This window comes from Pseudorasbora parva, chromosome 15 (genome assembly GCF_024679245.1).
Source record: "Pseudorasbora parva isolate DD20220531a chromosome 15, ASM2467924v1, whole genome shotgun sequence".
NCBI lineage: Eukaryota > Metazoa > Chordata > Actinopteri > Cypriniformes > Gobionidae > Pseudorasbora > Pseudorasbora parva.
In genome coordinates, this window is record NC_090186.1 from 42,846,663 (window position 1) to 42,860,068 (window position 13,406).

Genomic DNA, 13,406 nt, shown 5'->3' on the forward strand with positions numbered 1-13,406 from the left:
TGTGTGTGTGTGTGTGTGTGTGTGTGTGTAGTCTGTCAAATCGATTAATTGCATCTAACTTAAATGTGTGCGTAACACATATTGTATATGTATGCATACTGTGTGTATATGTATTCATGTGTGCGCACTTACACACACAATTTGTACATAAAATACTGGTAGAAAACTTTGGAAACTTTACTATTTTTAATGTTTTTGAAATAAATTTCTTATGCTCAAGCCTGCAATTTAAAATAATGGATAAGATGGATTTTTACTGTAATGTCTTGTAAAGTGTAATTTATTCCTGTGATCAAAGCTGAATTTATCATCATTACTCCAGTCTTCAGTGTCACATGATCCTTCACTAATCATAATAATATGAAGATGTATTATCAATGTTGGAAAATGTTTTGCTGCTAAAAAAATATAAATATTTTGTATATAGGCTACTGTAATATACCGTTCAAAAGTCTGGGGTCAGAATTTTTATTATAATTTTTTTTAAAGAAATTCATACTTTTATTCAACAAGGATGTTAAATTGATGAAAAGTGATATATTATATTATATTGTTAAAAAATATTTATATTTTGCATAAATGCTGTTCTTTTGAACCTTTTATTCATCAATGAATCCTGAAAAAAATATCACTTAAAATATTTAAAATATATAAAATATTAAGCAGCACAACTGTTTTAAACATTGATAATAAATCATTATTGCATAATTTAAATCATAATTAGAATTAGTGAAGGATCATGTGACACTGAAGACTGGAGTAATGATGATAAATTCAGCTTTGATCACAGGAATAAATTACACTTTACTATATATTCACATAGAGAATAGTTATTTATTCAGTATTTTTTATCAGGCTTTATGCGCATAAGGGACTTCTTTCAAAAACATAAAAAATAGTAATGTTTCCAAACTTTTGACTGATTATAATGCAATGATGATGAATTGGGAGCATGCAAATTGGCTAATATTCTAAGCTATTTAAAAAGTACAAATACAATGTTTGTTTTCAAGCAGAAACTAACAGGAGTATAATTTTCATTAGTACGCGTCAGAAATGGGGTGGGAACCACATACACAGAGTCAAGGTCAAGTACGATCCTCAGCAGAGAGACTGGGATAGATTAGATAAACAACACCTCTCCCTCTCTCTCTCTCTCTCTCTCTCTCTCTCTCTCTCTCTCTCTCTCTCTCTCTCTCTCTCTCTCTCTCTCTCTCTCTCTCTCTCTCTCTCTCTCTCTCTCTCTCTCTCTCGTTACCTGGATCTCAGCTGCGCGTGAAGCGTCCGTGTGGATTCATCTCGCGCCTCATTGTCATTCGTTCCGCGTTCATGCGCTTCATCTCCACGATTTCTGCTTCTCGCCGAGGGTCAGATTGGCTTCTTCTATTTCAAACGCGGCAAGAAATGCTCGCCGTCGCCTGGACGGGCAACGATCCCGCAAGTGTTTTGTTCCTCTCAGACTCTTAAGGACACTAAAGTGCGCGTGTTGTGCTGATGGTCTCGTGGCCGGGATGCTGCCGCGCTGAGGATGGACTGTAATGGATGACACATGGCTGTGATGCTCCAGTATCATCATCTTCTTGTTCTTCTTCATCATGTCTCCAGCGGCTCCGGTCACTGACAGCAGTGCTGCTGCTGATGTCCTGCACGAGCAGACGGACGCGCCGCGGGAAGCGGTGAGTTCAGGAGCGGCGCGGCGCGGCGCGTCGCGCGCGTTCCCATTGTGTGCCTTTCATCCGATGTGGGGAAACCTTTGTTACAAACCACGACAGAAGAGAAAGAATAGTCTTTATTCGGTATGTTTCGCATCAAAGGCAAGATAGAGAAGCTAATGCACGCACTACGATTAATGTTTAATTGACACGGGCGTGTGTGCGTGTACGTGAGTGAGAAGAGATACACAAAGATGAATAATATCCATCTACTGTAATAAGACTGCATAAACCAATGACACGTTCAAATGCAGTGGCAAACAGTAGTAGAGTGAATATTAAACATTTCACATTTCACCATACAATCAAAACAAATAATAAAATCAAAAAGATATTTTGCTTAAAAAAATTGCATAAAATATTTAGCATTCATATGAAAATTATCGCCTTGTTAACACATTGCCATTTCTGTAATTAAGACATCTTACTCTAGTATGTGTGTGTATAAAATAGTTAGTAAACTGTGCTTGATTATGAAAATAATGTAAATACAATTCTTCAAAAATGTATTTCAAAATTATTTTATTCCAAATTATTATTATATATATATCATTTTTAATTACTAAATGCATTTTGGGCTGAATATGACCTGCATGTTTTTTATGAGATTCACCCAATAAATGTTGTTACATTTAAGTTGTTTGTAATGATTTATCATATATTTTTTAATGAATTCGCTGAAGAAAAGTGGGAGCTGAATTTACTTTTGAGTCTTTTACAGTAGCGCCAATAATGTATCCTGTGTATTTTAACATTTAGAGATTAGGCAATACAATGAGGTTAAGGAATATGTTACCAAGGGCCGTCCTGACTGCATCTAAACCCCAGAAAGCCATTGCCGGTTATCTAATGTTACTAAAACGACAAGCTCAAGAGCACTAAAATAGTCTGAGAGAAAGTGGGACACCTCGCTCACACGTCCCAATATACACAGGACGATCCTCACGATATCTTCACTGAAAGAGCCTCAGGGTTTGGGCTGAACCCGTCCCCAGTGCTTGATTTGGCGGCTGATGAACTGTTTTGATCAGCATTTCCTCAGAAGTGCTTCTCCTTTGGGTCAATAAAAGCTCTTTAATCTGTAATTACGTATCAAAGTGCCTACAAATTATGTGCATGAACACTTGCAGTCAAAGAAAAAGTTAAAAAAAAAATATCTATAACCTCTTTACTAAATTAAACAGCATGTAATTCATATTCAAAGACCAAATTAGCTCAGCTTATAAAGGTCATTCAGGCAAAATGAGGTCCCTGATGTTTAGTAACTAGTAAACCACATTTCGGCATTGACCACAACCACAGATAGATACACTGTACAATCAAATTAGTTAGACTTACTTTAAAAAAGCATGCAAACCGATCGCCTTAAAAAACAAGTAAAGTGAAATGGGAATAGTATGTTATGCTAACAATTGCTTAGTTAGTATAGTTCACTTACATAAGAGTTCTAGTAACTAAAAAGGAACTGTAGAGAGTACTTTATCTTTTACTTTACTTTAAATTACATTAAATTCATAAATTATACTGAAAACAGGATTTCAGGTACATTTAAGACTTATTTAAGACCAAGTAAAACAAATTTAAGGGAACACAATCCATCAATATGTTCTCTACATTTACTTCGAAAATATATCCTCCAACAGATATCCCCTACTTTTTAATTCATTACAATAAAAAAAGCTAAAAACCACTACAATATGTAAATACACTATATTGCCAGAAGTATTGAGCCACTCCTCCAAATCACTGAGTTCAGGTGTTCAATCCCTTCATGTCCACAGGTGTATAAATCAAGCACTAGGCCTGCAGACGCTTCTACACACATTAGTGAAAGAATGGGTCGCTCTCAGGAGCTCAGTGAACTCAAGCGTGGGGCCGTGATAGGCTGACACCTGTGCAATAAGTCCATTCCTGACATTTCCTCACTACTAAATATTCCACGCTCAACTGTTAGTGGGATTATAACAAAGTGGAAGCGATTGGGCACAACAGCAACTCAGCCACGAAGTGAAAGGCCATGTAAAATCCCAGAGCGGGGTCAGCGCATGCTGAGGGTCACAGTGCACAGAAGTCAGCAACTTTCTGCAAAGTCAATCGCTCCAGACCTCCAAACTTCTGTGTCCTTCAGATGAGCTCAAGAAGAGTGTGTAGAGAGCTTCATGAAATGGGTTTCCACGGCCGAGCAGCTCATCCAAGCCTTACATCACCAAGAGCAATGCAAAGCGTGGGATGCAGTGGAGTAAAGCAGCTGCCACTGGACTCTAGAGCAGTGAGACGTGTTCTCTGAGCGACCAATCACGCTTCTCTGTCTGACAATCCCATGGATGAGTCTGGGTTTGGCGGTTGCCAGGAGAACAGTACTTGCCTGACTGCATTGTGCCAAGTGTAAAGTTTGGTGGAATGGGGGTTATGGTGTGGGGTTGTTTTTCAGGGGTTGGGCTTGTCCGCTTAGCTCCAGTGAAAGGAACTCTTAATGCTTCAGCAAACCAAGACACTTTGGACAATTTCATGCTCCCAACTTTGTGGGAACAGTTTAAGACGGCTCCTTCCTGTCCCAACATGAGTGCGCTCCAGTGCACAAAGCGTCGGTCCATAAAGACATGGATGAGGGAGTTTGGTGTTGAGGAACTTGACTGGCCTGCTCAGAGTCCTGAGCTCAACCCGATAGAACAGCTTTCACAAATGCGTTTCTAGAAGAATGGTCAAAAATCCCCATAAACACACTCCTAAACCTTGAGGAAAGCCTTCCCAGAAGAGCTGGAGCTGTTAGAGCTGCTAAGGGTGAGCCGACTCCATATTAAACCCTACGGATTAAGAATGGGATCACGTGCATGTAAAAGCAGGCGTCCCAAAACTTTTGTCAATATAGTGTATCTTTTACTGTACCTTCTGATCACACTGCAAAAAAGTTTAGTTTTTCCTCTGTATTTTTCCCCCAGTACAGATATCTAAAGATTTCTAAATCAAGATGCATACACTTCAGATGTAAAATGACAGTCTAGTTTTCTGTAAAATTGATCAAAATTAAGTTTATGACTAAAATAAGAACAAATATGCAGATATTTGGGCTCAGAAAAATCAGCTTAATGCAGACATTTTGACAGATATTTGTTCTTGTTTTGAACATAAATTAAATTTTATTAAATTTTGTAATTTTTTCAAGACTTAATTTCTTTGCATTTGCATCTCAAGTAAATGTATCTTGATTTAAACTTGTATAGATATTTCTTTTGGAAAACAGGACAAAAATACTTAGGAAGATGCAGAAAGAATGCATGCAACATTTAATGCCATGACTTTGACAATTTAAGACTTTTTTTGATGTTTTAGGGCCTTAATTTGTTTAAATTAAGACTCGCAGAAACCCTGGTAAATACATTTATGACACATTTGAGCATTAAACAGTCTGGGAATAAACGAATGCCATGTCAGATGCAGCGAAGTGGAAAATAGCTGCTTTGATAATTTTATTAAACTGTATATATTATACTGTAAATATTAAAGTATTTGACATAAATGATAACATTAAGATACATTGAATAAGATACATTGAATATGGTCATCATAAAAAAGTATCCTTATAAGAAATAAACTTGCCAATCAATGTATGAATGTTTAGATGTTATATCGTAAAGTACAGAAAGCTAAATATATAGTCCAAATAGTTGTCTCAGAAGCATACTGAGATAAAAAAAAATCCCTTTATGAGTCTGTTAGCTACGATATCTATAAATAAAGGCTTAAGATTACATAACATTGTAGTCAAAAATCTATTATAAATGCAAAAACCCTCAGCTTCTCTGCGTGCCCACTAATGTAAACCTACCTTCATCAATATCATTATATTTCATAAACCAATTTTCTGCAGAATCTTCTCAAACAACCTCAAATTCATTGGTCACTCAGTGACTTGATCATGACTTGACTATTGATCAAATTTCTGACGTACTAGAAAGAATGTGAGGAAACTCAAATATCAAAAACCTAATTGCATTGTATATTAATGGCTGAGAAATACTTCATAAGGGCTACTTGTCATGAGTGCTCTGGTTCCCGCTGAGATCTCCAGCAGCGAAGTGCTCCAGAGGCCGTGGTAAAAGGTACAGCGGATAATTACGGAAGAATATGATCAATTATTTAATGCCATCTGCCATGTTAAGGGCATAACGACAGGCATGCAAGCACTTACTCAAGAAACAGCACAATAAAAACATGAGAAGCTTGTTCGGCATGGCAGATAGTTCTCCTCAAAGGCTTGTAAAAGAGCCCATATTCAAAGTTTAAAGTCAAAATTAGCTTTATTACTCTTTTTATACTTTCTTGCATTCCAAACTCTTCCTTCAAACTGAAATGGAAACTGAAAAGAATTGCGAATTGAACTCAACCCTGGTTGCTAGGGTGTGCTGGGTAGTTGCTAGGTGGTTACTTACTGCCAAAAGAGTCCAAGTCTGTATGATAACGGTGTAGATTGGTTGTAGGTTTACCATTTTGGAGAGGATGAGATTGGAAACACACGTGATGAAATCCATTTGACTGTTTACCGGTGGCAGTGAAGTTTGTTTTATAGATAGAAAGAGTTTATTTATTTTTTAAATTCTTTTTTTATTAATTTTTTCCAGGTCCATTCAATACAGTCAGTGATGATACCTGTCATGCTTCTCATTAAGCCATCAGTATATGTATATTAACAATCCATAAAAACAGGACAAGCATCACAGGTTCGATAAACAGTATCAAAGTAAGCAGGGACCCATTAGGCCTTCATTGTACATTACATTCACATAACCATTTTTTAGACATAGTAAAATCCGACCTAGAACTAAAACAAACATAATGGGGTAAACCTCAATGCCTCATAAAGCCCTCTACCAAGAGGGGGAATAGGGAGAAGAAAAAAGAAAAAAAAAGAAAGAAAAAAAAATCCACTTTAAACAAATGATGGGCGTAATGGGGTGATATACGTTATCCATCTTTCCCATCTTTTCAAAAAAGTTCCCTGTTGCTGTCTCAAAGCGAAAGTAATCCTTTCCATCTTAAAAATATCATAGATAATGTCAATCCATTCCTCAGCGGTAGGTTTTCCTGGTTTTAACCACCTTCTAGTAATAGCTTTTCTACTAGCAGCACTTAGGATCTGAAATAAGTATTTGACATGAGAAGAAACATTTTCTGTTGTTAAGGCCCCTAAATATAAAGACTCAAATTTAAATTGAATGTCCACCTGAAAAATACGTAAGACTTTGTACACCTCCTGCCAAAATGGAATCAATAATGTACAGGACCAGAAAATGTGGAAATGATTTGCTTCGTGGCACCCACATTCGCCAACATGCAGAAGAATTGGTGTAGTGCTTCTTTTGAGTTGGAGTAATGAAAAACCTTATAAGGTTTTTCCAGCAAAACTCTCGCCATAACAACGAACTGGAAGTTTTCTACTGTATCTCACATAATTTCTCCCAATCTTCTTCCTTTAGAACAAAGTTTCCTTCCTGTTCCCATTTTTGCTTTATATACAATGAACTACCTTTTCTTTGTTGTAGCCCCTTGTATATTCTTGAGATGAGCTTCCGGTTGGAGCCAGCAAGATAAGCCTCTATAAACACATTTAACAGAATGTCATCCCAGCCTACTATTGTACAGCTCTTCTGTATTTGGTCAATATAATGCCGGACCTGAAGGAATCTATAAAAATCGTCCTTATCTAAACCAAATTGCTTCTTCAGATTTTGAAAATTATTTATAGCCCCCTTATGCAAAAATGTATAGTATGCTGTTAAACCTTGCGAAGTCCATCTCTTAAATCTTGCGTCCCATTTATTAGGCAAAAAATCGGTATCAAATGCACACCATCTCAGGACCTTTACCCCCTCCTTCAGGTTACTTTGAGATTACCCTGCTCCATATCTTAAGTGCCAAACATATCCATGGATTTCCCAATTCTTTTAAATTGTATGAAAAGTCCTTATCCCCAATTGCAGCCTGAATTGGAAATTTATCTGACATAGCAACTTCAATCTCCTTCCATCTAGCACGGTAATCTGGGTTGCACCAGCATACTAATGGCCTCAATTGAGCAGCGGTATAGTAGTCTTTTAAGCATGGGAGAGCGACCCCACCTTTGATTTTTGTCCATTTTAAACTCTGGTATCTAATTCTTGGCCTTCGTCTCTGCCAAATGAACCTTGAAATATGCTTGTCCCACTCCTGAAATTGACGGTCAGGTATATCTAGTGGAAGAGATTGAAAGAGATACAGCAATTTCGGCAAAATAACCATTTTGACAGATTCCACGCGTGATCCAAAATTAAGAAAAGGTAAAAGATCCCATCTCCTTATGTCTTCCCTAATCTTTTTGTTCAAGGGGAGGTAATTAAGTGAAAACAAATTTGTCAAGTCTATTGGAATGTTTACCCCCAAATATCTAATTTAAACTGAATCCCATTTCAAATTATACTTATTTTTCATATTTACAGAAGGGCTGTAATTAAAACAGAGAATTTGTGTTTTTGGAACATTCAGCTTATATCCTGAGAAGGATCCATATTCCTCCAATAATTCCATAGCCTGACAAGCCAGATCCACATCAAGATGTTTGGTCTGGAAACTCACCATTGACAGCTCAATCCGAGGGGCGGATAAACGGTCGTCTTTCTAACTCCCTCTGCATGCGATAGGATAGCGCTACACCAACCAGAGCAACGAAGGTGAAGCAGAGCTCGCTGACTGATTAAACATTCTCCGTATCCGGTCGGCTAAACTCTGAACACATCTTCCCTTCTTAAGAATGACTTCAGTGCCGCTCTTTGTTCTTTTCTCAGAGAAAAGCTTAACTCCAAGTCTTCCAGAGTCGCGGTCAAAGCTGAATCGAAAGCCCGCCGCCGTTCGCCAGTTTCTGTGTTTACTAGAAGCACGTCATTCTGTGTTTACTAGAAGCCGTCGTCATTATGGCCCCGCCCGCCGACTCTATACACGACATGATTGGCCCGTCCAGCTTGTGAGGAATACAGCTCAGAAGGGTATTGAGAGTTCCTAGACGACACTTGCGGGCAGATTAAATTTGCTGCCGCTAGGGTGCGTCTAGATTTCTAGGCTAATAATTCCAAGTAGAAAGAGTTTAAAATCAACATATCAGATGGAATATACAAATACAAGTAACACACAAGAACAAAATCTACAAAATAAATGGTAACAAATACAAATTTTACATTACATTTATGCATTTGGCTGATGCTTTTATTCAAAGTCACTTACATTCATGCTATATGTTTGATCGGTTGTATCCCCAGGATTTGAACCCATGACCTTGGCGTTGCTAACATCATGCTCTACTGTTTAAATTACAGTAATGTGATTACACACACAAACATACGAGCAAACAAATACAAAAAAGGAAGCTAACAACCATAAAACATTAGCCTGACAAGCCAGACCCACATCAAGATGTTTGGTCTGGAAACTCACCATTGACAGCTCAATCAGAGGGGCGGATAAACGGTTGTCTTTCAAACTCCCTCTGCACGCGATAGGATAGCGCTACACCAACCAGAGCAAAGGTGAAACAGAGCTCGCTGATAGATTAAACGTTCGCCGTATCCGGTCGGCTAAACTCAGAACACATCTTCCCTTTTTAAGAATGACTTCAGTGCCGCTCTTTGTTCTTTTCTCAGAGAAAAGCTTAACTCCAAGTCTTCCAGAGTCGCGGTCAGAGCTGAATCGAAAGACCGCCGTTCGCCAGTTTCTGTGTTTAGATGCACGCAAACGCAACTCGGCCGTCGTCATTATGTTAAGCCCCGCCCACCAACTCTATACACAATGTGATTGGCCCGTCCAGAGTTTGGTGTTTACAGCTCAGAAGGGTATTGAGAGTTGCTAGACGACACTTGCGGCAGATTAGATTTGCTGGCGCGTCTAGATTTCTAGGCTAATAGAACATACCACAGAACTTAAATACTAAACAATCAGAAAATTCAAAACATAAAAAATAAGAAGCAAACTTACATTAAATGCATGCAACAAGCACCAAAAAACGTGCCACTGCTGGTCTGCTACTTCCACAATGGCTCCTGAAATCAACTAAATCAGGAAATGTGATGAAACAGAAGCTGCAATCGTATTTTCCGCCCCTATTGTGAAGTATAATCGAGTGAAACGCTTCTCACAAAAGAACAAATGTTTTAAACAAATGTTAACAATCCTTTTGAATGAATTGCAGGTGGGGAAGTTGTTTTTCAGGAACACCAAATAAAATATGCAAATAGTCAATCTGTGATATTACCAAAGCATGAATAAGGACTTCAGTGCTGTGCTGAGAAAGTGATGAATGGAGTCTAGTAATGTCCCACACAATGCTTTATTAAAAATAAAGTGGTTTTCATTGTGATGCCATAGAAGAACCATTTTTGGTTCACAAAAGAATCTTTCAGTGAACAGTTCTGGAAATAAAAACTAAAATGTTCTTAGTGTGATGAACATTTTAATAATCTAAAGAACATTTTCCCATTGTAATGAACCTTTTGTGCAACGTTAAAAGTGCTTCATGGAACCCAATGACACCAATGAAGAACCTTTATTTTACAGCGTTTGGGTCGATCAGATCACAAGTAGCCGAGGGAGAGACATTCTTGTTTAGATCTGGTGTTTTAATCCGTCTCTTTCAACCACTTCTGTCCTGATTTCTTCGAGGGGAGGGTTTATGGGCAGGTAAATGTATGGACTTTCTTAGATCTTTCCATCTAATGGGCAAAATAAGCTCACACAATTTACATATGAGCCCGCCTGTAGATGACAGAAAAACACACGGAGAGCTTCAGCTTTAGCTTCTGCTCTGAAAGACACAAGGGCAGCCGAACGCTGTGAGTGTGTGTTACAAATCAGGAATGGTGAGAGAAAATCGTGCTTAGTACATTTTTCACCTTTAAACCAAACTTGGGTCTCTAGCCGACAAAGTAAAAAATCCTGTCTGGCTAGAGAGCTTCCCATAATGTTTACACGTTAGGTCAGTAGATGGAGAATAATCGGTCTTTTACACTGTAAACATTTTTTTTGTTGGTTGAACTTAAAAAGTAAGTAACCTGGTTGCCTTAAAACGTGCAGTTAATTGAAATTAAAAAATTGAGTTGATACAATGAAGGAAATTGGTTTAATAAATTGAAACTCAAGATATTATTGTATCTGAACCACATAAAACATTTGATAAATCATGAAAGTAGCATGTTTCATTGCGTCATCAGAAACAAAACACCCACAATTAACCAAAATATGCTTACAAAATCTTTTAATAACATTTGAATAAAGGTTGTCGATTCTCAAAAATGTTCATTGTATTAACTCAAAATTTTTATTTCAATGAACTCAAAATTTTAAGGCAACCAGGTAACTTATTTTTTAAATACTTTTTTACAGTGTAGTGACTGTTTGTGTGTATTTCCACATGAGCGATTACACTACGACTGTGTGTTTTTTCACCATCTCTGGAAGTGGTCGAAAACGGACAAGCTTAAATCGTTTTAGGACCCCGTTTACACCTGTATTTAGCGTTGTCCACTTGTGATCCGACTGACTAAAGCACATGGTGCAAACAGGGCCCTATATAGATTGTACACAATATTCACATGATTTTTTGAAGTTTTTCTATGGGAAAAAGTGCCAAAGATCTATTAGGATCCCTCTATCCAGGGTGTTTTTTTCATCTCTTCTTCTTCTTATCATTTATATCTTCACAGCAACGACCCTCGAAGCAGTCCCTGAGCAAGTCGCTGTGTCGCGAATCGCACTGGAAATGCCTGCTCCTGTCGCTGCTGATGTACTGCTGTTTGATCGCGATGACCTGGTGCCAAGTCACGAAAGTTACGCGCCTTTCTTTCGACAGCACCTTCAAGGGCAAGTCCATGATGTACCACGACAGCCCCTGCTCCAACGGCTACATCTACATCCCAGTGGCCTTCCTCGTCATGCTCTACGTGGTTTACCTAGTCGAGTGTTGGCATTGTTACTCGCGCAACGAGCTTCAGTTTAAAGTAGACCTGGAGAGCATCGCCGAGCGCGTGCATCGCATGCAGCAAGCCACGCCGTGCATCTGGTGGAAGGCCATTAGTTACCACTACGTACGCCGGACGAGGCAAGTCACTCGCTACCGCAATGGGGACGCTTATACGACCACACAGGTTTACCACGAGAGGGTGAACACGCACGTCGCGGAGGCTGAGTTTGATTACGGGAACTGCGGGGTTAAGGACATTTCCAAGCACCTCACAGGTCTGGAAAGCTTTCCAGTGACCAAGCTGCGTTTCACCAAGTGCTTTAGTTTCGCTAATGTCGAGTCCGAGAACTCCTATCTGACGCAAAGAGCGCGGTTCTTCACCGAGAACGAAGGTCTGGATGATTACATGGAAGCGCGTGAAGGAATGCACCTAAAAAACGTTGAGTTTAAGGAATACGTGCTTGCGTATGCGGATCCGGATCGCTTGCCGTGGTATGCGTCGCAGTGTAGCTTTTGGTTGGCGGCGGCGCTGACTTTATCATGGCCGTTGCGGGTGATGACGGAGTATCAAACGGCGTACCTACATTACCATGTGGAGAAGCTTTTTGGCTTTGATTATGTTGCTGTTACGCCGCTGGACGAGAGGCCGTTTTGCCGCCACATCCCGCGGGTAAACACTATCGACAGCACTGAGCTCGAGTGGCACATTCGCTCCAACCAACAGCTTGTTCCCAGTTACTCCGAGGCTGTGCTAATGGATCTGGCACAGCAGTCCAGCTGCAACACGTTCTCGCCCCGCGGGATCGGCGCGGCCGGCGGAAGCGGTTTCGGCGGATACCGACAGAACTGCGAACGCTGCCACCGATCCATCAGCAGCTCGTCGATTTTTTCTCGTAGCGCGCTAAGCATCTGCAACAGCACCAGCCCGCGCTTACCCTTCAGTAGCAGCCGATTCTCGCTGGGACGTTTGTACGGCTCACGCCGCAGCTGCCTTTGGCAAAGTCACAGCAGTAGCCTAAACGATCCCAGCTGCCCGACCGAAAGCACACAATGTCTGGCCGGACAGTCCACCAATGAGGAAAGCCCACCTTCTCCTCCAGCCTATCAGGACGCGCTGTATTTTCCCATACTGATTATCCACCGCAACGAGGGCTGCCTCAGCCATGACCGCCATTCACTGCACCGTAACGGACCCTGTGTGGAGACTTCACTATAGCGTTTGCGAAAGGACGAGAACGCAAGCTTGGTGCTGCTAGTTAATTTATTTGCAAACTCATGATTTGTGGGTCAGACTGTTACGAGAAATGTTTCTCTTAAATGAGTCCCAAATGTACAATAACATTGACAAATTGTTCACATTAAAAACACATTAAAGGGGTGGTTCCGTGTTTTTTTTCTAGGCTTGGTTGTGTTTAAGGGGGCAGTATAACATGTCGTAATACTTGTTTTTGTTTTTTAACGCCGTATTTTTCTTCTATTCTCCCTTTATTCCACACCGCTGTCTCATGGCTTGTTTGCTTCCTGCTTCTATGAAGCCCATCCCTCCGAAAAATGCAATGCTCTTAGATTGGTTAGATGGCCAAATGTAGTTTCCTGTATTTTTATTGGCTGAAGTGCCAAGCACAGGTTAAGGCCACGCCCCTTCCCATTACGGGCAGAAGTCACATCTGCGGAGACTAGCGAGGGTTTATGATGTCACCAACCCAGGAAGAAGC

General features: G+C 39.8%; 1 protein-coding gene across 1 annotated transcript; it reads left to right on the forward strand.

Moving 5' to 3' along the window:
• Window positions 1-1,263: 1,263 nt before the first annotated feature.
• On the forward strand, window positions 1,264-13,069 carry tmem151ba (transmembrane protein 151Ba). Its single transcript, XM_067418248.1, has 2 exons — window positions 1,264-1,676; window positions 11,435-13,069. The coding sequence occupies exons 1-2, from the start codon at window positions 1,596-1,598 to the stop codon at window positions 12,905-12,907; spliced, it is 1,554 nt and encodes a 517-aa protein (XP_067274349.1). The 5' UTR covers window positions 1,264-1,595; the 3' UTR covers window positions 12,908-13,069.
• Window positions 13,070-13,406: the final 337 nt, after the last annotated feature.

Excerpts from the sequence above, each read along its gene's own strand:
- tmem151ba (XM_067418248.1), top strand. The coding sequence starts at position 1,596 with ATGTCTCCAGCGGCTCCGGTCACTGACAGCAGTGCTGCTGCTGATGTC. Across the intron at positions 1,677-11,434 it reads CGGACGCGCCGCGGGAAGCG|CAACGACCCTCGAAGCAGTC; the intron begins GTGAGTTCAGGA and ends ATATCTTCACAG.